The sequence below is a fragment of the Ptychodera flava genome, chromosome 1, assembly GCF_041260155.1.
Source record: "Ptychodera flava strain L36383 chromosome 1, AS_Pfla_20210202, whole genome shotgun sequence".
Lineage (NCBI taxonomy): Eukaryota > Metazoa > Hemichordata > Enteropneusta > Ptychoderidae > Ptychodera > Ptychodera flava.
The window spans coordinates 23,494,752-23,522,446 of NC_091928.1; the positions used below are offsets into that span (position 1 = coordinate 23,494,752).

At 40.1% G+C, this 27,695-nt stretch overlaps 2 protein-coding genes across 2 annotated transcripts; both read right to left on the reverse strand.

Annotated features, from left to right (window-relative positions):
* Nucleotides 1-1,248: 1,248 nt before the first annotated feature.
* Nucleotides 1,249-26,495, reverse strand: LOC139133295 (uncharacterized). Its single transcript, XM_070699829.1, has 5 exons — nt 26,322-26,495; nt 25,709-25,830; nt 22,777-23,681; nt 21,889-21,986; nt 1,249-5,874 (listed from the first exon to the last, which is right to left on the reverse strand). The coding sequence occupies exon 5, from the start codon at nt 5,569-5,571 to the stop codon at nt 1,861-1,863; it is 3,711 nt and encodes a 1,236-aa protein (XP_070555930.1). The 5' UTR covers nt 5,572-5,874; nt 21,889-21,986; nt 22,777-23,681; nt 25,709-25,830; nt 26,322-26,495; the 3' UTR covers nt 1,249-1,860.
* On the reverse strand, nt 16,719-18,857 carry LOC139133312 (uncharacterized). The gene is made up of 3 exons (XM_070699850.1): nt 18,309-18,857; nt 17,970-18,066; nt 16,719-17,657 (listed from the first exon to the last, which is right to left on the reverse strand). The coding sequence occupies exons 1-2, from the start codon at nt 18,561-18,563 to the stop codon at nt 18,016-18,018; spliced, it is 306 nt and encodes a 101-aa protein (XP_070555951.1). The 5' UTR covers nt 18,564-18,857; the 3' UTR covers nt 16,719-17,657; nt 17,970-18,015.
* Nucleotides 26,496-27,695: the final 1,200 nt, after the last annotated feature.

Genomic DNA, 27,695 nt, shown 5'->3' on the forward strand with positions numbered 1-27,695 from the left:
TCCTTCTCAAAATTGGCAAGACCTGTGACTTTGATATTTGGCATGAAGGAGCAAGGCTATAAGGTCTAACCAGGGTTAGGTTGGTAGCTGGTCGAGTTGACTGGGGTCGAGTTGGTTAGGGGTCGAGATGTCCAGAAACCATGGTCATCATGCTTCCCATAGACTACCATGTATCAGAAAAATTAAAACTGTGATAACTTCATTAATATGCAAGCTACGCCCACCAAAACCTTTTCAGTTCTAGCCATTTGAATTCTGAAGATGTCTACCAAATTTGACTGAAATACGTTCAGCCGTTTTTGAGATAATGGGGATACAGACACACGGACACACAGACAGACATGGCTAAACCATATGCTCACGTGTGTGAACACGTGAGCAAAAAATGGTTTCTGAGTTAATCCTATAGATATAAAAATAGAAATTTATGCATTAACTTTTCCTGGCGATGACCCCCTAAGCTGGTCAAAACTTGCTTCCGAACAGCCAGGCACATGAAGTACCTGTAAACATTGATTTTATTATTATTGAATGGTAATTTCTAAATTTCCTTGAAATACCTAAAGGCACTTTTATTAGACACAGATGCTTTCTAAGGTTCCAAGACAAGAAATTGACCTTTTAAAGCCAACAATATTCTAGTGATTAATAAGCTCATAGTGTGACCATTGTTTACATAACTATAACGTGACAGGTAATTTTCATAACCTTCAAAAATTGGTTTTCCCTATGTTTTGTTACAATGCTTTGAGATATGTGGCTGAAATTTGTGTGAGTGCTAGCTGTCCTAAGGATCTTCCAAAGCGTGTCTCAGAATTTTTTAAACCTTCTCAAACAATTTTTATGCCTGAAAAATGTCCAGAGTGGTGAATTTCTCTAGTTGATTTCTTTAAAATTGTGCTCACATAGAAACTAAGCAAGATATAAAAAATCTGAGACATACTTTTGAAGAGCATTGTGACAGCTTGCATTCCAGCAAGTTTGAGTCAGATATTTTGAGGTATTGAGACAAAACATAGGGAAAACCGATTTTTGAGAGGTTATGCAAATTACCTGTCACGTGATAGTTATGTAGACAATGGTGACACTGTGATTACCAAAATCTTCCCCTATATCTAGGCTTTCAGAAAATGTATAATTTATGGGGGTTCTGAGCTTATTAAGCACCAAAGAATTGTTAGATTAAAGAGGACAATTTCTTGTCTTAGAACCTTAATAGTATTGAAAAGTAAAATAGACAAATCAATTAGATAGGTAACTCAATCAAATAGGATTGTGGTTTATTTATTGCACTGTGGAGCTAACCAATGTTAACTACCAGTATTGTCTACATCGACAAACTTTGCAAGGTTGAAAATTGAGCAAACAATAGGTAAAAGCTGTGATCAAAATTTTATGAAATTCCTCTCTGTTGTCAGAGCCTGATTACTTGTCAGAGGTATACAAACATTGCTGATTCTGTTCAACAAGTTTCAAACTGCTGAGATGTACACTTACAAGTTTTTGAAACCTGAAAAATTTTGTCAAAAGCAAAACCTGATAGCAACAGAACGCTCCAATAATTTAACCTGGACCACTGAACAGACAAAACCATGTACACAAATGTGCACAGAAACATGTGTACTTCCTTACGCACTTGTACTGTCACCAAGTGATCTTTTGAGTGTATCGAGTCTGTAGATCACATCCCGTTCCTTTTATTCTGGAGTAAATAATTCAGTACCCCCAAAGGTCTTCAAAATGACGTAGACACTAAAACAGACCAGGCAAAAAGACTGAAACTTTTTGTGACACGATCTGAATGTTTCATTGTATAATGAAGTGAAGGAGCAGAGAAACTGTTCAAGCGATGGTGTACTTTTAAAAGCCATATGGCAGAGTTCTGTAATTTTCAACCAGGATTCTTTTGTCATAAACAACAGCACATGTTTTCTCTTTATGGTTTGTTACAAAATCACTTCCAACATGTTGGATTTCATCCAGGTAATTAGACATTGGACCTGAAGTTACTAGACAAGCAATATCATTGCTGCTGATCTCAAGATTGTTTGGGTATTGAAGCGTGATCCCTCCCACTTGACAAACAGTACTGTTGCCTTTCCTATTGGGTTTGGCTAGACAGAAAGCATAGTTGTTAGGTCCTACAGACACAAACTTTGTGATATAATTGTCAGTAAAGTTGAATCTTGAAGCAAGATCACCTAAACTCTCTCCAAGAGGGGGCTCATAATCTCCAGGTTTGCTGATAAATATGACGGAATCAGTGTCAGAGTACAAGACGCGTTTTCCAATGGTCTCCAGGACATCATACATCTTGAGACGGGCATATGCTGAGGTGAATGCATCAATGACAGCGTTGATGTTTGAGACCTCTCCGACAAAGTCATCCTGAACACCAACCATATTGTCGTTGATGAAAGTTAGGTTATTGACAATATTTTGTTCACTTGTGAGCAGTCTGAATAGTTCTTTGGGCTTTTGGATGTAACGCTGCTCAGAAAAGTTGTTGCGTTGAGCAAACTTCCCCCACATGGCATTCAGCATCAATTTTGCTAAGGTTTGTTGACCCGGGTTTAGGCATATCTTGGTCTTGTCGAGTAAAATACCTTCTCTCTTGTACTTCTCTTGGATATATCGATCACAGTCATCCTCACTATGACACCATGAAGGCCATCCACTGCTTTCTTCTTTCAGCTTCAAGAAGGCGTTGACATAATCAGTAAAGATACCTCCTGTGTGAGTTCCTCTGTCATACATTTCACTCTCTTTATAATGCCACACCTCAAAAACTTTGACGACCTTGTACCCTTTCTCGATGGCTTTGGCTAATTCAGGTGTTGTCCATGTTCCCACAAAGGACCGTTCCTTGTCACTGTGTTTGCATGGTGACTGCTGTTTGGTCTCAGCACAACATCGGCACAGGGGAAACATCAACTTCTTATCAACTTTGAGGGGAAGAACGGGAAAGTACAGTTGCCTAGGTGGCAAAACTCGACATTTGGTTAGACCAAAGTAAGTATGAACTTGTGATACAATGTTCTTGGTAAGGATGTCCGGATGTTTGATCGGATATTTACAGTACTTCATGACATGGCAGTAAAGGTTCCTAAAGCCAACATGGTGGATTTCTTCATCTTTTCCACACTCATAATACAGTGTCGTAGCATTGGTTCTACTGCCATAGCACGCATCTTTTGGGTTGAGGGGCACCTGAACATCCAGGGATGTGACGAATTCTTGCAGCTCATGATTTTCCTCCATTTCTTTCTTGAAGTCACATTCCCACATTTCAATGACTCTGAATCCATGGGATCGTAAAAATCTCATCTTGTCTTTAGCAGACAGGTTGAGATCAGCCATGGTTTTCTCGACTCTGGCGTTGAAAGTACCAGGGTCTTTGTAGCACTGAGGGCAACCATTGTCGTAACAGCCGTGCAGCTCATACACTGTGTTGTTCTCCTCATCATACCCGTCTACCCAATATTGATCTATTTTCGTCTTACCGCTGTTGTGGACATGCTTGATGCTAGCCTTTTTCTTGAATGCCATCCACTCTAACCATTGCAATGTGACGACAGAGCTATCTTGCCTGTGGATGTACCTTTGATCTGCAATGACTCCCTTAGTCTCTTCCATGAGTGAGTTCTTGTGGAGAGCTGCATTACATGCCGATGAAATAGTCATACAAACCTTGAATGGATCTATACCACTCATCTGAACAAACATGTCTTGAAATTTCACACAACTTCTCCTCAAGATGTCAACATCACTCCTGCAGCAGTTTTCTAATTCTTTCTTAAGATGGAATGGACGATTCTTCAATTTTGCGTCTTCATACCATCTTAGGAACCTCTCTCTCTCATATTGTTTCATGCCATCTTGACCAAAGTATCTGGCATCTGGGAGGGGACCAACATACTCTTGATTTGCCGCAGTGTTAAATGAATGAGGAAAGTACGTGTAGCCTTTATGCGAGTCATCCAACTCAAACATGCCCGGAAGCTGAGCCAGAGGTACTGGTAGAAAATTATGGAAGTCAATAAACTTGATGTCTAAATTAGGGATGAAGATGCGGATGATTTTCTTCCCATTCATGATGACTTGTGGCTGAATATTTTTGTCATGGCAGTATTGTACTATTAGTTGTCCATCATAACCTTGAAGACCGTGTGCGATGAAGGTGCTGGGGGAGTTTCCTTCTGCAAGGACCCAATTACAGAATTCCTGGATAGTGTTGGGGCCATGGAAAACCTGCTCTGGGTCAGAAGCAGACTGGACAATGCACACGTTGGGAACCTGGGGCCCACCATCTTGTGTACGCACAAAGCTAAAGTAAAAGCATCGCATCTCTTTCTCATTGACCTCTTCATTCTCTTCTTGGGTTTTTGAGTCATCCTTGCTATTGCCGGCTGGGGAATCTATCTTTAGTTTCTTGCCAGGCGGTTGGATGTTACATAAGTGGTCACTGTCTTCATATTGCTGGCAGTCTTTGCAGTATATTTCTCCACAGTGATGCTGCATATGTTTACTTCTCCTCCCCCAGTTGATGGTCACGCCACAGAACTTACATCGACGGATGGCCTGGCATACAGCTTCACGAGAGTTTGGAGTTTTTGTTTTGTGATTTTCAAAGCACTTTTGACCTCTGAAGTAACGGTGGCAATCTATGCAGTAGACACAGTCCTCAGAAAGTGGGCATACCGATGAGGCGCGGCAACAGTTGCAGAAGTCTCTACAGTAATGGCCATGGTAGTTGTTGTATCCAATGTTACACTGATGACAATAGTAGCTTCTCTTCAGAAATGCGCACATAGATGTTATGACGTCATAGTGGTTGTCATGGTAGTAGAGATAGATGTTGTGTTCTGCAGAACTAGGGTCTAGTCCCCGGTATAGAACTGATCCTGTCTCGTCTGAAATCACACTGATACAGTACGACGGAAGCACAGCTTGTAACTTGTTGAGCTCTCGGTGGCCACAGGGGCCTGGTGAAATACCAGCTTGAGTGATAAGTTCAGTAGCGCGTCTTGCCTGAACCTGGCGTCCTCTTCGTATGGAATTCCAGTTACGATCAGAGCCACGGTGGACATGGGCAATCGCTGTAACTATGGCCCTTGCACAGCATAACTCATCCTTGTTTATTATCTGAATTACACATCTCATGTGCTTGAGTCGATCAGTAATGTTGACAGGCCTCCTACTCTCTACTTTCCCCTCCCCAACAGGCATGTGTACATGAACAAAGTTAATGAAGAATTTGTCATTGAGGGTGATTTCTTCATGGGGTTGTACCACTTCTTCTATTTCATTCAGCACCTTGTGGACTGTGAGTTCTTGAACGGGCCAAAAGGGCAGCTGGATTTGATTTGAAAGTGACGGACTCTCCATTGTCATACAAACTCTGTCTGTGGGAGAGATGTCTTGCGTCAGCCTGTCAATGACGCTTTGAAAAGTGTCCTGAAGTACAGCCATGACTTGAACGAAACCACCCACAGGTTGGATGTTATTAAACCTGATCTCATAGTCTTGAAACAAAGCTTTGATTTTTGAGCTTGCTGTTCTCGGACACATATGATTTCAAAATACCTGGTGCTGATGTCTGGCTGGTCATCTGGTGCAGTGCCTGGCTGGTAATCTGGTGAGACTACTTCAACTTCACTCTGACTAGCCTTTGTGGGTGACTGACTACCATCCATGCTACTACTACCACCACCACTATTATCACTGATACTGCTGTTTCTACTTCCAGCAGATCCAATGACAATGCTATTATTTTCATCACTTGTGTACTTTTCTTCACCATAAGTATCACTTGAGACAGTTTGTGTCATTTCCATGCATTGTTTGTTTGAGTTAGGCTTTGGTGCTGTTGATCTGTAAAAAATGTGAAGAGGAAAAAGTTATGGGCTGCTTTTGTACAATTGATGCACTATCAACCGATGTAACTGCAGAAATATCTCATTCATTAAAATTATCATCAATATTGGTGAAGCCTGTTCATTGACCATCTAACATTATCTACGTTATTCACTAAAATTTATGTTAAGGTAGTACCCGCCTTGAAAAAGAAAGAATTAACTTTAGCTAGAACTTTCCTCAATGAAAGTCCCAACAATTCTCTTTAAAAATCACAAATACTGTGTGCAAATCTTAGTACTACAGAAACAAATTACCTGATATTTACCGATATTTGAAATTCAAAATGGCCACCATCCCTGTGTTTTATCTGAGGGTAGGGAAGTAAAATTGACAATTTTCACAAAACTAAGCTGATACAAACTTTAGTTACTCCATAAGCTTCAAAATGAGTCCAAAAAGTGGTAGGCCGAAAGAATATAAAAATTTGACAGTCCCAATATCTGTCCCCGAGCATTCTAACTTAAATTTATGTGTACAGGCAGTATTAAACGTTACAAACCTGTGGGGAGTTCCCTTTGAAAGTACTTTCTTGTGCCTTAACCACATGAACAAAAAATTTATTTTTTGAGGAACATTTTTTAAAAGCCTGTCAAACTGGTAAGAACACCTTTCACCCTCCAAGACAATTCATCCCTTACTTAGGGTTAGGGTCCGAACTAATGACCACTTGCGGGTGGACATAAGACCACTCCTCGTGACTCAAATGACCACTCGGAGCGACTATATGACCACTTCGGTAGCGGGCGACACAATAACCACTCAACTTGTCAGAGGTCTCTTGGTCACCTTTGTTATGTCTATGGCTAGATGGTTATTAGGTCACCTCATAAGAATACATAGGTGACCAATGTTTGAGTGGTTATTGGTCGCCTGTCCTTGGTCACCAATGTATTGTCTATGTGAGCGACCAAATAACCACTCGGACATGTTATTTGGTCACAATGTATTGTCAATAAGGCGACGAAGTAACCACTAACATTTTGAGTGGTGATTTGGTCACTAATGTCACTTGGTCACTTATGTATTGTCTATCGGGAAGTATTGGTTAGAGTGGTCGTTAGGTCATCTATGTATTGTCTATGTCTGTGTCAAGTCTATTGGGCAAAACTGTATAATTTCATAATTCAATGTTTGTAACTTCCTGTTTGAATATCTTAAATGTGAAGGTTCTCCAGAATAGAGAAGAAATATATCTATTGATCCTGAAATAACCAGGACTCAAAGCTCAATACCCCATTATCATCAGAAATGTTCTTTGGTTATTCTGTCGAAAATCCGATGATAAAGCCTGAAGATGGCTTATTTAACTTTTTGACATACGCCCTCTACGGCCCACTTTGCTATGATTTTGGGACTCTGGATCACCAAAATCCGCATCTTACTTGTATTTAATCCTCGAATTTCAGGTTTTGTTGCATGGAAAGTGTTAAGGGGATCAAGAGTGTAAAGATTTGAAAATTTGAACCGAATCAAACAACATTAAGTATTCCAAGACAGCACTTTTCGTAAAATCAACTGGCATCTGGGTAACCGGACAATTCCCCACCCTCCAGGTTTTGGCCACAACTTTCTTATTTTTGGTCTGATGGTGACGAAATTTTTAAATGTTATAGATGACACCCCAAGCTTTCTGCCAATATATATAGGTTGATAGGGTTTGCATCAAACATGAGCTAGAAGTTGGTGTTCAAAAGTTACATACACATCCCGATTTCCCTGCAATGCAGAATTCTTAAGGTCAACGACATATTTTCGAAAATGGGCTCATTCTACACTTTTTATTGCAAAGATCCAGGTCGCGATTTTCGGTGGCATAGGCTGTGTATTCTGGAATAGGGCTGAAGTCCTGTTTTTTTTCAGGGTCAATAGACATATTTTTTCTCTATGATTATAATGAATAAATCATTATAGCATCAAATCTATCGTGTCATTTTTAATGCATGTTAGTGTATGGTGAAAGTGTGAGTGAAAATGTGAGTTTTTACATAATATTGGATTCACATCTAACATACTTAAATTAATCAAATCTTTAAATTGCTACATGTTTTCAACTCAGCAAAATCTCCTCTCTAATATACTTTAGAACTATAGCCTAATCATGCCATATAAACAAACCCCTACTAAATATTTTGAATTGACATTTGCTACATATATATTGTCTAAAGCATCACTGTAGCCCCCTTTTCGTACATTTTATGACAGGGTCTTAAATGAGTCAGCATTCTCCTGTGTTAAGTCTATGTGGCACCCTGAATTTTAATTACATAATTCAATTTCTCTGACTTCCTGACTTCACATCTTAAATATGAAAGAACCCCTGCATAGAAAAACATTCTATCTATTGATCGTGTAAACACAAGGACTCAATCTAATGTCTGTGTGTAGATTTAAGGACAGGAAAATTGAAAATCCTGTAAATTCAAAATTCCTATTGTAACTCTATGGAGAACCAAAACACACAGCCTATACCACAGAAAATCGTGACGTTCTATTATAAAATCTCAACCTCATCATGAATATTGCACTCGTCAGAAAGCTTAAATTGTGGCAGTTCTGAAAATATCCAGTAGTCTTAAAATAAACCAAGATAAGTCTTGAAAATACACCGTTTTCGGTGACATGTCGCCGAAACCCGGAAGCAAAACACAGAACCGTCAAAGATCACCCGACCCGCCAGCGAAATTGTTCCCACACTCCTTTAATTTCTGGATTTGGGGAGAGAATTTATAGCGGTTAAAGAGCCCAGATTCTGAGCTTTTGAACCATGTACATGACATCTGGATCTTTGCAAGAAAAAGAGTAGAATGAACCCATTTTCCAAAACATGTCGTCGACCTTTTGTGGTTGTTAGGTCACCTATGTATTGTCTATGTCTGTGTTAAGTCTATAGAGGGCAAAACATGTATTTCATAATTGAATCGTTATAACTTCCTGTTTGAATATCTTAAATATGAAGGTTCTCCAGAGTAGAGAAAAAATATACCGGTATGTATTGATCCTGAAATAACCAGGACTCAAGCTCCTTATTTATAGATTTAACGACAGGGTCTTAAACAGTCAGATTTCCCCCTGTGTTAAGTCTATGGGGCACAATGAATTTTAATTCTATAATTTTAATTGTACGACTTCCTGTCTAAATATCTTAAATATTAAGGTACCCCAGTATTGAGAGTTAATACATCTATTGCACCTGAAAAAACCAGGACTCCAGCTCGTTTCTGTGGAATTTAAGGCAGGTTTTAGAATTGTCAAATTTCCCCCATGTATTGTCTATGGCCCAAAAATAATATTTCATAATTCAATTTTTATGACTTCCCGTCTGAATATCTTTAATATGAGGTTATTTCAGAATAGAGAACAAACAGGACTCCAGCCCTATTCTGTGGATTTGAAGACTGGTTTTAGAAAATTTAAGATTTTCTCCCTATGTATTGTCTTTGGCCCAAAAATAATATTTCATAATTTAATTTCTCTGACTTCCTGACTTCATATCTAAAATATGAAAGTACCCCTCCATAGAGATAAATTCTATCTATTGATCGTGATAACACCAGGACTCAAGCTCTTTTCTGTTGTGTAGATTTAAGGATAGGAAAATTGAAAATCCTGGAAATTCAAAATTCCCATTGTAACTCTATGCAGAACCAGAATACACAGCCTATGCCACCGAAAATCGCCACCTGGATCTTTGCAATAAAAAGTGTAGAATGAGCCCATTTTCCAAAAAATGTCGTTGACCTTAAGAATTCTGCATTGCAGGGAAATCGGGATGTGTATGTAACTTTTGAACACCAACTTCTAGCTCATGTTTGATGCAAACCCTATCAACCTATATACCGGTATACCGGTATATTGGCAGAAAGCTTGGGGTGTCATCTATAACATTTAAAAATTTCGTCACCATCAGACCAAAATTAAGAAAGTTGTGGCCAACACCTGGAGGCTGGGGAATTGTCTGGTTACCCAGATGCCAGCTGATTTTACGAAAAGTGCTGTCTTGGAATACTTAATGTTGTTTGATTCAGTTCAAATTTTCAAATCTTTACACTCTTGATCCCCTTGACACACTCCATGCAACAAAACCTGAAATTCGAGGATTAAATACAAGTAAGATACGGATTTTGGTGATTAAGAGTCCCAAAATCATAGGAAAGTTGGCCCTAGAGGGCGTATTTCAAAAAGTTAAATAAGCCATCGTCAGGCTTTATCATTGGATTTTCGACCGAATAACCAAAGAATAATTCTGAGAGGACACTTGGTCACCAATGTATTGTCTACATGGTGACGAAATAACCACTAAGAACAAGAGAGAGAAGTTTCATGGTCACCTATGTTTTGTCTAAGGGGCGCCAAAATAACCATTACCAATATTAATGAGAGGTCATTTGGTCACCAATGTATTGTCTAAGGAGCAGCGGAATGACCACTAAGAACATTTGTGAGAGGTTTCATGGTCACCAATGTATTGTCTACATGGTGACGAAATAACCACTAAGAACAAGAAACCAAGAAACCTGTCAGAAATGTTGATAATGAGTGGTTGTTTGGTCACCTCATAGACAATACGCTGGCGATCAAGTAACCTGTCAGAAAATTTTCTCAGTGTTTATTAGGTCGCTCCCGAGGACCGAAATCATTTTTGGGGGACAAGGTCAGACGGGTTAGGCAGGTAACCATAGGTGCATAACCCAAAACCACCTTCAAAACCACGTTTTGGGGCATCGACAAAAGAGCAAATGGTCATTAGGTCGCTGGTTAGGACCGAAATCATTTTCGGGAGACGAGGTCAGACGGGTGGAGCAGATAACCCTAGGTGCATAACCCAAAATCACCTTCGAAACCACGTTTTGGGGCATCGAAAAAAACGCCAGTGGTCATTTGGTCACTAGCTAGACAATACACAGGTGACTAAGGTCACATATTGGACCCTAATATTTGTTAGGTGTAAATGATGCCTACATTATCAGGACAAGTTCAAATGCAATACCATTATGTGCTTTTATGACCTTTGAACTATGAACAGAATTAGTGTGGCAGGATCGAGTCGGCACATTGCTTCAGGAGGTCGTTTGAGAGGCAGAAGGGGAGCTATTATTATTATTATTGAAAATTGTGATTAAAATGCACTACCCATACGTTTTAAGCACATTGTACATAGCTGGATAAAATGATTTAAAAGTACAACCACACTAGAAAATTAAAACAGAAAATTACACATAAACTGAGTAAAAGGTAGGTTTTCAAACTGCGCTTAAAGCTATCTACACTTCGCGAGGACTCGTATGGTAATCGAGGACTGAAATTGATCACTAGCTTCATGTCATCGACATCTTCACAGTGCCGCGTCCTGGCAACAAATATACGGGCTGAGACGCGCTGATTGAAATGTGTTGCAACTGTATGTATAATGCTATTTTGTCTATTAAAACACACCCTTGCGAGAGTGTCCACAATGAACCAGTTTTCTTGATGTGTCTGTATGACAAGATGTAATTTATGGGAGTTGAAATAGCATGCATATCAAGTTCTGACTGTCGGCAGACTACCATGTACAATTGCTACATTATTGTTTGTGTTCGAGTGGAGACAGAACGACGCATCAGTCTGACTCATTCAACTTCAAAAAATATAATTTGTAGCTAATTGTTACCAGTTTGACAAACTTTGAACTGACGCATTACACTGCACTGTGTTATCTGTGTAGCTCTACCTCGTTAATAGTCATACATGCTCAGAGAAATGTCAAGTTTCTTTATTGATAAGCTATAAAATACAACATAAAAACCCGATTATTCATTAAATTATATATAAAATAAATGGAATCACGGCTGGGCTTCATGAGAATCATGATGACGAAGATGGAATTCGGAAGAAAACTTGTAACCACGTAAGTACAAAAACTCATACTGAAGTGAACAAAATTTAGCCACCATTATAAAAACATAAAAATTCACTACGTCGAAGATGAAAGGCATGAGTGAAAATGTACGTATGTGAGCCACCCCTGTGAAATTACAGACTTTGCCGTGTCGAAACAGTGCCAGCCACTCACAGTATCTGAGTATAAATTATTACACCTCACTCATTCAGCGTGCACTGCCATTGGTTAAACACGACTCACATGACATGTAAAAGAACGTAATGATGCCCTCTGCGAATGTGATGATGCCCTCTGCGAACTTGATGATGCCCTCTGCATTTGATATTACATGGATGACGTCATTTTACTTACTGCGCAACCTTTCTGTGCGTAACAAATTGTCGTTCGCTTGTAGGCCTACTTGCAGTCGGCAACTATGGCGGCGAAACGTCATGCAGAGCTGTCACCGGCACAGTTAGATGATATTTTGATGCAAGTAAACAGCAAACGAACGAAAATAGCAACAAGGAATGCAATTTCTGTGTTCAGCGACTATGCAAGCAACAAATTTGGATACGCCACCAAGGAGATCAGCAAACTTTCAGCGGCAACCTTAGACTTGGCACTGACAACCTTTTACGCTGAGGTCCGGACTCATGCAGAAAGGCGAACAGTACTCGAAGAAGTTTGTTCAGTGTATAAAAACAAGTCATTGTCAATGACATAGTCCCCACTTGTAAAAGGAGTATTAGTCTTGATGGGGCAGGGAAATGTGGTCATTAAAAAGTATCGCTGGAGTGTATAAGTTCACATCTATGGGCACATAGGTTTATGTCATTTTTCCCAATTTATAACAAGAGGCATGTCTAAGTTATGGTTCTAAATCGGGAAAAAAGATCAGACCTCTAGCTGTGTTGGCCAGCCAAGAAATACATATGTGCATAATAAATGAGGTACGAGATGTGAAATCTGAAGGTCTAATATCCTATCAAAATTGAAGCGTAAAGAACTTGTGGTTACTGAGTTATGGACAAACATGTATAATCAAGGTCTAAGGTCATCAAGGTCACGTGACATTTTGAAAAAAAATTGTATTGCTAAGTTATCCCTATACACCAAAAATCAGACCTCTAGCTCTATTGGCTCGCTCAAAATTAGATATGTGCATAATTAATGAGGTACAATATGTGGCGTCATAAAGTGTCCCATCATACCATATATGAAGGGTGTATCACTTGTGGTTACTGAGTTATGGACAAATATGTATATTTGAGGTCAAAGGTCACCAAGGTCACATGACATTTTGTCAAAAAAATTGTATTGCAAAGTTATCCCTATATACCAAAAATCAGACCTCTAGCTCGATTGGCTTGCTCAAAATTAGATATGTGCATAATGAATGAGGTACAATATGTGGCGTCATAAGCTGTCCCATCATACCATACATGAAGGGTGTAGCACTTGTGGTTACTGAGCTATGGACAAATATGTATATTTGAGGTCAAAGGTCACCAAGGTCATGTGACATTTTGTCAAAAAAATTGTATTGCTAAGTTATCCCTATATACCAAAAATCAGACCTCTAGCTCTATTGGCTCGCTCAAAATTAGATATGCGCATAATTAATGAGGTACAATATTTGGCGTCATAAAGTGTCCCATCATACCATACATGAAGGGTGTGGTTACTGAGTTATGGACAAATATGTATATTTGAGGTCAAAGGTCACCAAGGTCACGTGACATTTTGTCAAAAAAATTGTATTGCTAACTTATCCCTATATACGAAAAATCAGACCTCTAGCTCGATTGGCTTGCTCAAAATTAGATATGCACATAATTAATGAGGTACAATATGTGGCGTCATAAGCTGTCCCATCATACCATATATGAAGGGTGTAGCACTGGTGGTTACTGAGTTATGGACAAATATGTATATTTGAGGTCAAAGGTCACCGAGGTCACGTGACATTTTGTCAAAAAAATTGTATTGCTAACTTATCCCTATATACGAAAAATCAGACCTCTAGCTCGATTGGCTTGCTCAAAATTAGATATGCACATAATTAATGAGGTACAATATGTGGCGTCATAAGCTGTCCCATCATACCATATATGAAGGGTGTAGCACTTGTGGTTACTGAGTTATGGACAAATATATATATATTTGAGGTCAAAGGTCACCAAGGTCACGTGACATTTTGTCAAAATATCTGAGATATCTGCGTGAACGGATGGACTCACGGACGGACATGACACAATCTATAAGCCCCCTGGACTTCATCCATGGGGACTAAAAACTGTGTCACTGCATCCTTTTTGCAATATGAATATGATGAGAAACTAAATTTTTATTTTTTCTTGGCCTTATACATGGGAGTCTATGGACTGCCTTATACATGGGAGTCTATGGACTGCCTTATACATGGGAGTCTATGGAGACTGCCTTATACTGCTGAAATCACTAATGTGTTCAAAACGTAAAAACAAAGACACTGCCGCCAGCACGTCTGACCGCAACTTTTCCGGCTGTCAGAAAGACATGTCAACCGAAAACATGAACCCGCCACATTCAAAACATCGACGCGCGAAACAGAAAAGTTTGAAAAACATAAAACCACGCCCACCTTCCAAACGCCGACCACCGCACACTTACGCTGTGTTTGAAGCGTGTTTGTGCACAGCTTTTTTCTTGATTTGCTTACTGGTTTACTAGACTGGTTCAAGTTCATGATTTGTGATCGTGTGAGTTGGGTGATCGCTTGGAATGCAATGATTTGTGTTCTGTTTTCAAGTGAAACGTGTGAGCAGGATATGAATTATGAACGCATTGAGTGGGGTGAACGCGATACAGGGAAGTTTCACCCGGCACTCACTGTAGCTGCACAGACTAAATAAAAACGCGTTTGATCGCTACGTAAACCTGACCTGGGCTGCCAAATTTTACACGATGAACTTTTACAGATCATTTTATTTTTCGAAAATTCACCGACTTGAACCAATTCTCTGCTGGTTAATTTACCTTCGTCCTATGATACCCTAATGGCTCAAACGGAGATATAGGAGTGGAAAGGCAATCTTGCCCAAGTTGCAGGATTGTAATGGAAATCTTACTGCGTGGTGGGGATAAAGTACTGGCGATTTTCTCGTCATGCAGAGAGGTGGCGAAAAGTTCCGTTTCAGCGATCGTGGGTTATGAAATTAATGGCAACGCTTTGTATCGTGTCAAGTGTTAGATATCTCTCAAAGAAAAACAAAGCAAAAGAAACTGACGAATATGGCAATAGTGCAGAAGATGTCTCAACCAGTGCCGTCGCACGATGTGTGAGAAGCCGATGGTCAGTTTGGGAATGGTCTTTTAAAAAACTGACGCCAGTAGCCAAGGAGAAATTCACCGATGAGAATATTGCTAACTGTGATGAATGTGTGAATTTTTTTCTGAACAACACTCAAACAAAATCCAGTTCTTTGATTTCCAGTTCTTGCATATTTCACAAAGTCCTATAGTCCATGATTACGAGCCATGCTTCTAGTTGTTTTTGTTTCTCCCGCGGCGTGTCGATGTTCTGTTCGGGTAAATCCTGTTCATCATCTCACAATTTTTTCAATTTTCCAAAGATGAACGACAGAATGTCCGCCGGCCGCGCCAGTCGACAGGACCACGATGTCTGAACAACGTCTGAGAAAGTTGTTGGTCGTGAAATTTGAGGTCAAAATTATTGGAGGCGTGGTTTAACAGATTTGCTCTGGCGGGTAGAACTTTTCTATTTCGCGCCACGATCTTTTGAGTTTGGCGGGTCGATGTTTTCACTTGACAAGTTGAGTGACAGCTGGGAATATCTTGCGGTAAGACGCGCTGGCGGCTGGGCCTTTGTTTTGACGTTTTGAACACATCAGTGATTTCAGCAGTACATGGGAGTCTATGGACTACCTTATACATGGGAGTCTATGGACTGCCTTATACATGGGAGTCTATGGAGACTGCCTTATACATGGGAGTCTATGGAGATGAAAACTAAAAAGTCCTCTAACACGGCCAAATTTGATCGCATTGTGAAACAAATCGACGTGCATCTGTATGGGGTAGGGTACTATCCTTGTTCAAAGTTTGAAAGAAATTGACCTGGGCATGTCTGAGATATCTGCGTGAACGGACGACGGACGGACGCATGGACGGACGCACGGACGCACGCACGGACATGACCAAACCTATAAGTCCCCCCGGACGGTGTCCGTGGGGACTAATAATAACACATGAGAGCTAGGGCAATATCACGATTTTTTGCCTGCGCAAGGGATGGTGGTCATGACCGAAATATTGATGATGACCTCGCCTACGGCTCAGGCATCATCAATATTTCAATCATGACCACCATCCCTTGGGCAGGCATTAAATCGTGATCTTGCCTTGGCTCTCATGTGTTATTATTAAAATATAGCATGTGTGATTGTACCGTGTGTGTGTGACCTTTGACTAGTGAATAGACGTTACCATTTTTCAGAGGGGCCCAGTGAGATTTGAGCTTTTTTGGTTTTTTTTTTGTTTTTTTTATTGGGGGGCTGCCTTGCAAATGAAGCTTAAGGGATGACTTGTTATGGATGAATGATAAGACGAAAGGGCTTTTGTGCCAAAATATGCAGACCCACTACATTATGTAACCCCGTTTCCCCTATTTCATTTTCTAATGTGCCGCTCCGTGCAGCGTGACAATGATGATAATTAATTCAATCAGCTGCCGCTATTTTTAGCACCGTACGTCGCCAAGCAGTCATCATGACCTGCAAGTTTCAGTCCGTTGAGCGTGTGGAAATTATAAGTTTGAACATGGAATTGACTGATTAAATTATAACTTCCAAAGCCTGTCAATTTTTAAGTTAGTGATTTATAACCGAAAAGACACCATCAACAACCAAGCTTCAGAACAAAAACCAAGTACATTAGTTGTACCTGTAGATCAAACATAGGTTTATTTATTGGGAAATTTTCGATATCAATGCACAACTTACATAAAGGTTACAATAAACAGAAGAACAGTGTGAAAAATTGCATGGCGAACTGAAAAAAATAATGAAATTATACATAAAGTCGAATGAATGATACGGTATTTTAGCCTAGGGTGAGTTCATGTTCATTGAAATGCAGTTTGAGAGAATAAAAACTACTGTCGGGGAACTACGGATCCGGATCGGTTTTTCTTCTTGTGGTGCAAAAGTTCATTGCGAAGGGCTGTGTTGATGCTTGTTACACACTTTTTCCATGCTGTATCTTCCTCTGTTGGTGCCTCGCGGAACTCTTGGAAGACGGCCTTCTTCACCATTTCCATGCGTCTGGGGCTCACCTTATCTTTTGCTCTGCCACTAGCTGCCACGCCGTTCACGTTTCGCCCGAGCTGTTCTTCCTTGCTGAACACTGTGAAAACCAGTCTTTTAGCGAAGTTGTCATGGTGCAGAGAAGTTCTGTGAATCGTGTTCCCGACTTCTTTGGCGATCTCACTGTCCTTAAATAATTCATGGGTTTGCATCACTGTCACACGTTGTTCTTGTTGTCATGGTGAATCGATCGTGACAGCGGGTTCCGGTGTGGAGTCGATGTTTTCGCCTATCCGTGGAGTCGCGATGGCTGACTGGTTCAGTTGGTTGGTGATGCTGTGTTCGGCGATGCTGTCCTGCACTGACGTCAGCTTCTCTGTCAGCGTGTTAACCGCAGCTAACAGCTGACTAACAGACTTCTTCAAAAACTTCGCCATCGCCAGCTGTCATCAGCTCATGGAAAGTGGCCTGCTGCTCATCGCTGAGCAACTGGTCAAGCCTGTCCATGGTTGGCGTGTTGACGGGAATGACGTCACTTGCTGGTGCTGCCTTGCCACTTTCTTCAATCACTGCCTATGGAAAAAGAAAAACGATGGTATTGGCAATTAACTAACAATATAGTGAAAAATTATAATTTAACTTTAATATTATTGGAATACAGACTCGGAATCTCTCTTTTACCGCAAAGGAAGTAAGCTTATGTGGCACTGATACTGGCTGGCCGGGTTACGGGAAACTCACATTGTATTATTTGGACCGAGATTTCCATCAGTATTACTGTAAACGAGCGATTTCTGTAAGTACCCTTGCATGTCTGTCGACCGTTAGAGGACACAACATAGTTAAGAGATAAAACCTACCCCAGGAACAGTTGGTATTACTTACTTGTTCATTTCTGCCAGTTTTCTTCCTTTTCGTCTTCTTGGTTCACGGGGCTGTAGCTTTACGTTTATTCCTGCCAGCAGTAGCCATATCTACCTGCAAGTCCAAACATTTAAATTCCGTTAGAAAAAAATAAAATTGAACTGATCCTGTGGCGTTTGAATAGGTCCCTACTTTTGCTATTGCATGTGCGACTTTAGTGATAACAATTTGGTGATAGTCCAAGCATTTATAGGGTCACTAGTGAAACATAACCAATGTGACTAGATTCATTGCAAATCAACAGGTCCCATGTTGCGATTTTTGGGAGAAAGACAGATGGCATTGCTGGTACTTACTTCAGAAGCAACACTCAGTGTTGCACTTGTTGTTGCTTTGGTGACGTCGGAGTCGTTGGGCTGTGGATCAGCGTTCTCCTCGTCTTCAGCCAGTCTTACCTCCAGTGATTTGAGAGCTCTCTCGTCGTCCGATGCGATGATGACAGTTGCGGCGAGGAGCTCCCATGTCTTCGTTGCCCCTTCTTTCCACCTCACCATGACTGTCTTGCCTTGAGCTAGGTGGCCTTCTTGAATTTTACGTGACGATGTCACCATGGTTTTATCATCTACCTCGAATCTAACCAATGCATAGGCTGGAACTAAAAAGAAATGAAAAACATTTAAGTATCAGGCACGTGACAGAAAAAAAGCCACACCCAAACAGGCAGAAGTAAATTGACTTGAAAGTTGGGTAAAACTTCGTATAAAAGATGTAAAAAGGAAATGTCTATACACAGTAACGTAATTGTTGACACATGATGGCTTGAAAACGATAACTCTATGGTAGTGGCTACCAAGCTTACCTTTGGTTGCTGAGCGACCGTAGCATGCCATCAAATAGATGATAATCTTGAGGGAAAAAATGATCGTAGTAAACGCAGGGAACTTGTGCTTGTCGTGAACACAGATAACTTGTTATGTAGAGAGCACAATCTCAACTGACAAGATTCCGCAAAAGCAAGTATTTTTTATACATTTTACGCCTTTGAAGCACCGCTGATTTTGTCGGCATTTTTGGAGAAGTGCATTTATTCGAGAGCCGCTGCAATGAGCGTGAACATTCTTGAACGTTAATTTGCAAATTTGACTTCGTTGGTAATAAAATAAACACCTTTAACTAATGACATCATAGCGAACAAAAGAAAGTAACAAAAGAGAGCAAAAGATACAAATTCATTATTAACGCACCACACACAGTATCTATTCGATGCCACTGAATACTGCACTCAAAAAGATGTCTGCTCCACGAGAAATTCAAAGAACCTTTCGACTGAATGAGTATGTTCGTCGAAGAATCGTATCGTTGTCCGGTATCGGACTGAAAATAGTTCAGATAAAGGAAAGCTTGGAAGCTGTAGACAAAATCGGTGTCAGCCGAAATGCCATAGGTTTGTTTCTAAAACGCTATCGGCACAGCCTCGTAGACCCGCCAAGAAAATTAAACAGACGTTGTCTTCTCAGACTTGAGCAAGTGGATTTCATTGACAAGGAGATGGAGAAAGATGCTGATCTCTCTGCACGTGAACTTTCTCACAAAGTCAACAGAAAGTTGACATCGACGTTTCCATGACGACGGTCAAGAAAGTAAGGCGGCGGCTTGGGTGGAGGAAGAGAAAAACCAAGTACTGTCAAATGATAGGTGCGGCGAATCGTCCTAAATGTGTTGCGTGGTGCAAGAGAACTTTGTTCAGTAGAGACACTTTCGATGATGTGATTTTTACCGACGAAAGCAAAGTTGTGTTGCAGCAGACAACAAACTACAAAATGGTAAAAGAAGGAATGGAAGAAGACCTGCACCCCGTTGCTAAACACCCAACAAAGGTATTTATAATCTCAAATATATGTTAGCTTCCGTGCAATTGTTGAACGGTCATTAATTAGATGCTAGTTCGATGTTGATGACGATGTCAAAAAATACTAGCTTTCAAAAGTGCCTGTATTGATCACGGTTTTATTGTTTGTATTGTTTACAGGTCTACGTTTGGGCGGGAATATCGAAGAAGGGCGCGACGTCAATTTGTATCTTTACCGGCATCATGAAAAGTGAGTTCTACCAGGAAATCCTGCAGAAACATCTTCTACCGTTCGTTGAGAGACATTACCCAGCGTATCATCAGTTTCAACAAGATAATAACGCAAAACACGTGAGCAAGAGTACGAAAGCATTCATGGAAAACAACAACATAAACCACTGGCCAACCCCACCTGAGTCACCGGTGAGTACAACCTATGTACCAGTATTGTATGGGCGATTACAAAGGCTATCAGAAAGGGGGTGTTTCTGTCATTATGGCGGTCCTTCCATAATTACCTCCTTGCAACGCTACAGAGAATCTCAATATTGTCTTTCTCTCTAAATGAAAAAAAAACATTGCCACGCAGTGTACCGTACTTTTGTGTGGAGGATTTTAATTGTAATTCTCATTTTTTCTCCGCAGGATTTGAACCCAATCGAGAACATCTGGGCTAAGATGAAACACCATCTTCGACGATATGTAAAGCCACGCAACAAAGCTGAGCTCATTGCTGGGATTGTTTCCTTCTGGAAGACTGTCACGCCGCAGACATGCAACAAATACATCAATCACCTCCATAAAGTCATGCCGCACGTCATCCTTAGGAAGGGAGCTGCTTCGGGGTTTTAGACAAGAAGAATATGCATAGATCTGTAGCTTTTTACGATAGTTTATTTTGCTTTGTGTGATATACAATAATGATATTATCTTTCGTTGTTAGTCCTGCATTTGCCCCCCAGTCAAGTTATATTTTGGTATGTGTTTTGTCATCATTTTTGGAGTGACCATGGATGCATTTGGCAATGGTTTTACATTTTAAAAAAAGTTAGTTTTGAATTTTAGTTGTTTGTCTTCTGTCATCACTCCGTGTGTTCACACACAGGGAATTGAGTAATCTTGTTGTTGTTGTTGTTATTGTTCTATGATGGTGATGATGATTAAGATGATGATGATGATGATGATGATGATGATGACGATAATAAGAAATATTAAAAAACAATGTGTCATTCCTTGCTGTTGTTTGTCGATGTTGTAGATAATTGTAAAAGAAAACTGTAATGGTGACAAAAAAACGACGTAGGTCGCCCAACGCCAGTTTCGTCCAGTAAATTACAGCACTGTACCATGTAGCCAACCCTTATTTATTTATTCTCACGAGAAACTTACAAAACATAAACATTTCTCCATGGGACATAATGTGACACAACTCTTTTACAAAAGGTAAAACTGATATTTATTACGTAAATCTTTACGCTGGAAAACATACTCCAGAAACCATGGTGACTGGAAGTTTGCATTTGTGTCGGCAAAGGGTCAAGCAGGCTCGGCAATTGTAGCAAATCACAAAAAGATCATTAGTGTAGCTGTGAAATGCAGCCGAGGCCATGTCGCTAAACGGTTTCTTTGAGCACCGTCACAGCTGGTGCGGCCAAGCGCATTAAAGTGCGGTCAAACGCAAAGTGTCAACTCCCTTTCACGCAGCGTAGGGTGCGCCGCACAGCTGGGGACTGTCTAAAAGTGCACCGCACTTATGCTGGTACAATAGACAGTGCTGGTACAATGCGTCATTGACACTGGCATTGTGCAATGCGCTATGCAAGGTTATGCGCAGGCGTGACTGTAGTTTGTGCATGATTGTTATGAACTTGTAAATTATGCGTGTTATACCTCATGCTTTATTGCATAAATACAATCAAAACATTAAATTGAGAAGAAAATAAGTCCCTTCTTCGTTTGCAAAATAAAGCACAGAAAATATAAATGCTGACTTCTCTTTATTTTGTGCAATTCATTATTAAATATTCCAGTCTTTTTGTTAGATCTGTACCGGTATGCAAGAAGCATGTATAGAAGTATCGACTTACAAATTTTGATCTGTACCACTTGCTTCATTTTCACTTTCACAGGCATCGTAGTCTTCCTCCTCATCATCACCACTGTCCTGTTTAGGGTAAGACAGGCCCTACCACAGAATTAGGAAAATGTGAATGAGTCAATGTAATAAGTCAACTCGAATTATCCGTACATTCTAAAAAACCGTGAACATTTTTCAGTTGCTGTCACTGATGACTTTTTTCTATCAGAAGGAATTTCAGAGAGTGTGTAACGCTTGTTTATGTTGTAGAGACGTCCCTGATGACCCTGTTGGCGACATGTGATGATGCATGCTGAAGGTCATTGAACTTTGAGATCAACACATTCAGTTGTTCTTGCAGAAGTATATCACTTGCTTATTACTTCACAAGAGAAAAACATAACAAATGCAACATAGGAAACAAAATTATAAAAAAAATGAAAGACTTACACTTTATCTGCTCTTTTACAAGACCATGTCACTTAAATCAATTTTATGGAAAAACTAACTAAAATTGAATTTCACAATCACAATGACCAGATGAAATAAGGTCATGCGGGGAAGTACATGTACATGTACAGTGTGACTTTATGTTCTGGTATACAGCTACTTTTTCTTGTTTTCTTTTACCTAAGTTGTAATACAAAGTTTTCACCTTACTAATTGTGGTGGTAGATCTAGAAAGTATTTCACCCAAAAACAATAACGATCAAATATATATCATAAGTCATTGCTAATTAAATCTGTAATAAATATGGTACCTGCATTTTGGCTGGCTTATCAGTAAAATTGCAAATTTAGCCACATTACTTGCATTCATATGCTTTTACATTTGAATGGGTCAACTCAATAAGTATACATTACGCTTGCTGTTTCTGCAGAATGTTTTTCTACATACCTCTCTAGATGGTTTCTCATTTGCATGGATCAACAGGTGGTCCTTGAACTTGTCTTTCCTTCTAAATGCCTCACCGCACTCCTTACATTTGTACGGTCGGGGCTGTAAATGGTGCGAGAAGTGGCGGCGAAGACTTTTGCTGTGCTTGAATGTTTTCCCACACTTCTTGCACTCATATGCTCTGACGGTCGAGTGAACCACAAGGTGATTTCTGAGACTGGGATTTGTTCGAAACCTCTTACCGCACTCCTTGCACTCGTACGGTCTGTAAATCTGGAAGAAAGTCTGGGGAGGTACCGGTGTCTCGCCAGAGACTCTTTGCTGGGTTAAGCCTTGATCCGTTTGTACAGACACATCGGTCATCTTCATGGATCTCTGATTGCATTCTTTGCATCCATGAGCTTGCTCAATCAAATCGATACACTGCCTGTCACTACTGCTTGTCTCTCCTTGAACTTTGCACATTTCGCGGCACTCTGAACATTCACACGGCCCGACTTTTGGACAGACCTGAAGATGGATTATTATCTTTCTTTTACACGTGAAAGTTTCGCCGCAATAGTGGCAAACATGATCTCTGACTGACTGTGATGCCTGTTCTTTGGCATCGCAATCCATTAGAAAAATTATTGATTCCATCCCATCACTTCCGATGCACCCCTTGCTTTCTGAGACCTCATTTCCGACATGCATAATGGCATGGTCTTCTTCAAAGTCAGTGTCAGCAACAGTAGAACACTCAGTATTTGCTCCAGATGATCCTTCATCAGCGGTAGTTGTGACATAACTGAACCCAACATCACGTTCATGTTCAAGGTTTTCACCACAACCTTTGCTACCAGACCCATTGAACGCTAAAGTAACATGACCTCGCTGTGCAAGACATTGTATAATCATGGCAGTACCTATTAAAAAAATATATGAAAATAAGTTCAACATGCTTGTACAATTTGTATCTGCAGTACAAGTATGGGATTTCATCAGACTTATGACATCAAGTACTGAAGATCACATTTATGAGATATAGTGTTGTGTTATGTCTAGCACGATTGCACTTCTCTTGTGAGAAGACCAAACAAATTCAACCCCATTGTGTCAAGAACATCTGCATTTTTGCATGGCTTGAAAACTATTTAGGGGCAGTCGATAATAAAGCTGACGCACGACAAACGTAATTCTTTCATTTAGGGGGGGGGGGTTAAAAGCTCATTTCGTTTTGTGTGCGTCAAAATCGCATCATAAGGATTTTCTATTGTTTTCGAAGTGCGACTTTGCAGCGAGAACACAAAACTACCTTCGCGTTCATTGAGAACAGAATGACCACAAAATACGGAGACAGAAAAGACAACGAAAAGACATGAGTGTGAAATAAAAACTTCTATCCTTTTTCAACTTGAAACATGTATGTGAAACATTTTCCTACGTGCGAAATGCATTAAAATGTTCTGTCTTAAAAAGTGGAACGCGTAAAGTGGAGATTTATTAATTAATGTGCCCTTCCGGTATTTTTTTCATGGGCGTGCGGATCGGAGAGGTGCGTGTGGGTTTGTCAGAAACGGCATCATAATACGAAATTGATTTCGCATAAGAACTTTCGTTTTGAGAGGGGAGGGAGGGGGTTTCAGGTAAAACGAAGGAATTACGTTTCTTGTGCGTCAGCTTTTATTATCGACGGCCCCTTAGTATGATTTGTTTCCAAAGAATGAGATTGAGAAAACAACTGTAGGTAGTATGCGTCTCGAACAAATTACCCATGATTTACCGATATTTGAAATTCAAGATGGCTACCATCACTGTGTTAACTCTAAGAAGAAAAATAAAATTTTCAATTTTCGAAAAACTAAGACGGTGAAAAGTTTTCTTACACTGAGAGTTTTAAAATGAACCTCAACAAGTGGTAGATGAGAAAACCTTGCAGAAAAATTGAAAGTCTGAATATATATTGCTGAGGCGCATTCTACTCTACAGGTAGAAATGCTAAATGTGAGACAAATGAACGAATGTTGATTTCCATGTACTTTGCAATGACTTTTTAAAACATTAATGTTAGTGATCTTGAGGGGAAAAGCAAACTCTTGTAGCAATTTATAAAAGTATACTTCCACTGATGATTTTGTTTCTTCTTGAATTGTAAAGGGCTAACATTATTTCATTGATAATACAGCAGTCAATGTAATCCCCGATGGACCCAAACTTGGGCAATACGGGATAAATGTGGAGGATTAGACCGTGTTTGTCATGAAACTATGCCTAAGGGGGTGGGGGAATTGCTTCATATTGATCCCCACAGTCACTTTCATGGACAAGTGCAGAATTTATGAATGCACGCAGGGGAAATGTGGGGGATTTAATTATTTTAGGTGGGGATTTTCCAGATTGTCTGGCCCCAAGGGGATGGGCATTTGACAAGTAGCATTGATCGCGATTTCAGGGTTACTAAATATAGCTGCACGCGCGCAACTTTCGGACAAGGCTGCCTAAAATTTGGACAAACTTTGTTGTTGTATGCGCGGCTGTTGTTGTAGCTTGTAGTCTTTTAGTAACATTTGTAACGCTAGCAGGTTTTATTTTCGTCGTTCATGCAGACAAATGCAGACAAATATTTATTTATGCATATTAATGAGCGAGAACAGTGACTTCATTTGCGATCAGTACTATTTCATAAGACTACTTTCAAAATCCCCCACTATGCCTCCAGGTGGGGTGTTGATATTGACTGCTGCATAATGATATCATGACAATTCTACCAATCATTCAGTTCTTGACTGTACTCATTGATTGATTGAGATAAACCTCTATTTTACCTGAGAATTTTATTTGTAGATTACTTAAAGTAATTGTTGCTGGACAAGCTTTGATGTCAAAGTCTGCCAGCAGTGCACTATAGTATCTAAGATACAGGTATGTAACAGTATGCTAATGACAACTTTACCATTTCCCGATGACAAATGTTCCTAAACTGCCGATATATTGTCTGACATGACAACTCAAATTGTTCTGCCAATACATGCAGGTTGCCAGACTTCCGAATTTCTTCACATATCTCTGCACATTCTGGAAACAAGGGATTTTGTTGTGAGTACATGTACAAATTGGATGTCACAGTATGACATATTACCTACGTGCTATTGCAGAAGGAGATTGTTTACTATTTTTCCTTCTGCTATATTGTTCACTTTAAAGCAAATCATAGACAATTTTAAATTGTTACACATCTAACACAAATTCTACAGATCTGGAGAATTTTTCATTGAGAGAAAGACTGTAATCGGGATGGCTGTATCAAAATACAATATTTCTAAGTCACCCGATCGGGAGAAAATTCCCCTTTTGGTCTAGTGTTGCTGGTGTCTCTACCAAACCCACTTCGCCGTGGGTACCAAATCGTCCCAAAATCACAAAGGATCACAGTGCACCGTGGTATTTTTCATGTAACTTTGACCACAGTACCGCGAAGCGAAGTGACTGTGCTTGGAGTCCGGACGCGACTCGGACCACAAAGCCTTCAAAGGACCTTGGCAATACCGGACTGAGAACAGACTTACCGTTGGGGCTTAACTGAAGAACAGACCCGAAACTCGATTGCAAGGTAGTCGTTTGCTCAGGAGAGGTCATGCTAACAGCCTAAATTTTTCTCAACTGATCGTTCTCTGAAAAGGAAAAGCTAGACTCTCGAGCTCACTCCGCAGCTCTCAAAGATATCGCCATGATTATCGTTTGCTCTTTAACCTTTGAACTGCACGACCTTGTCTGTATTGACGCCACCAACGGCCGACAAGTGAAACACATTCACCAGCTGATTCACCAGTCTCTGCACCCTTTCTACCATGTCTACCGCTGCCTCTGGCTGTCACAGCTGCACAGTGTGAAGTGCTAACAAAGAGAAAGGGGAGCAGGCAACCAGACTGATTCACATCTTGCGAGGGGCTTCTCAACAATGGGAAAACGCATAGGAAACTTATTAAAGACGTTTGAGCTATCCTATTGCCTATTGTTATCAGAATGCAAATGCTATATAAACTATTTCAGGCTGAGATACAGGGTCGCATTCAATGCAAGGTTGATAGAGATTGCATTCAAGTATGGGCAAGGAGACATTATCAAGTTTGCTTAAAAACTATGATAAACTGATAACGGGCTTCAAAATAATATGTGACTTGAGGAGCAACATGATTTCCAAGCATTCGTATCTCCATTTTCGGCCAATTGCTGAAAATCATATTAAACCTCGACTCAAAGGCCGGGGCTTTACACACTATTACTCTCCAAATAGATTATCTGATGCAAACTATATTCGATAAGGACAGATACAAAGAGACAATACTTTTATTTCACAGTCATCATTTGTTGGGGAAGTTGGGCGGTTTAACAACCAGTTGATAGTATCAGTGCACAGTAAGATCTCTGAAAGTACTGCATGCCGCAAAAAAAATGCCACCTTTGGCTGTTCTGCTGTTCGTAGCAGTGCTAGCAATTATGGAGACATGAAGATTGTCACTTTCTCATGAACATTCTAAGTAAGTAACAGTCACTACAGTCTGTACTGCATTGCTACTGTAACTTAATTATTCAGCAAGGAAGTGTATTTTCCTAACAGAACATTAAGTATTGAACATTTGATATCACAAAACTTACTAGGATATAATTTCATGTACTGTACAAGGTAAAAGGTGGCTCTTGCTGTGGAAGCTGCCAAATTTGATATTCTGCACAACAGCCTATCTATTTGTCTGAAAACATGGACAAAAATTCAGTGTATTTTCTGTTTCCTATTTTTCGTGGAGAAAATTCCATTGCAGGTCTGAGTTTGAGGTCACATCAACAGTTTTGCAGTCACTTTCATTACAGCCAAAATGCATGCAGCTAATTGAAACTTTTTTACATGGTCCTCACAACTCCCACTGATTACAACAGAATAT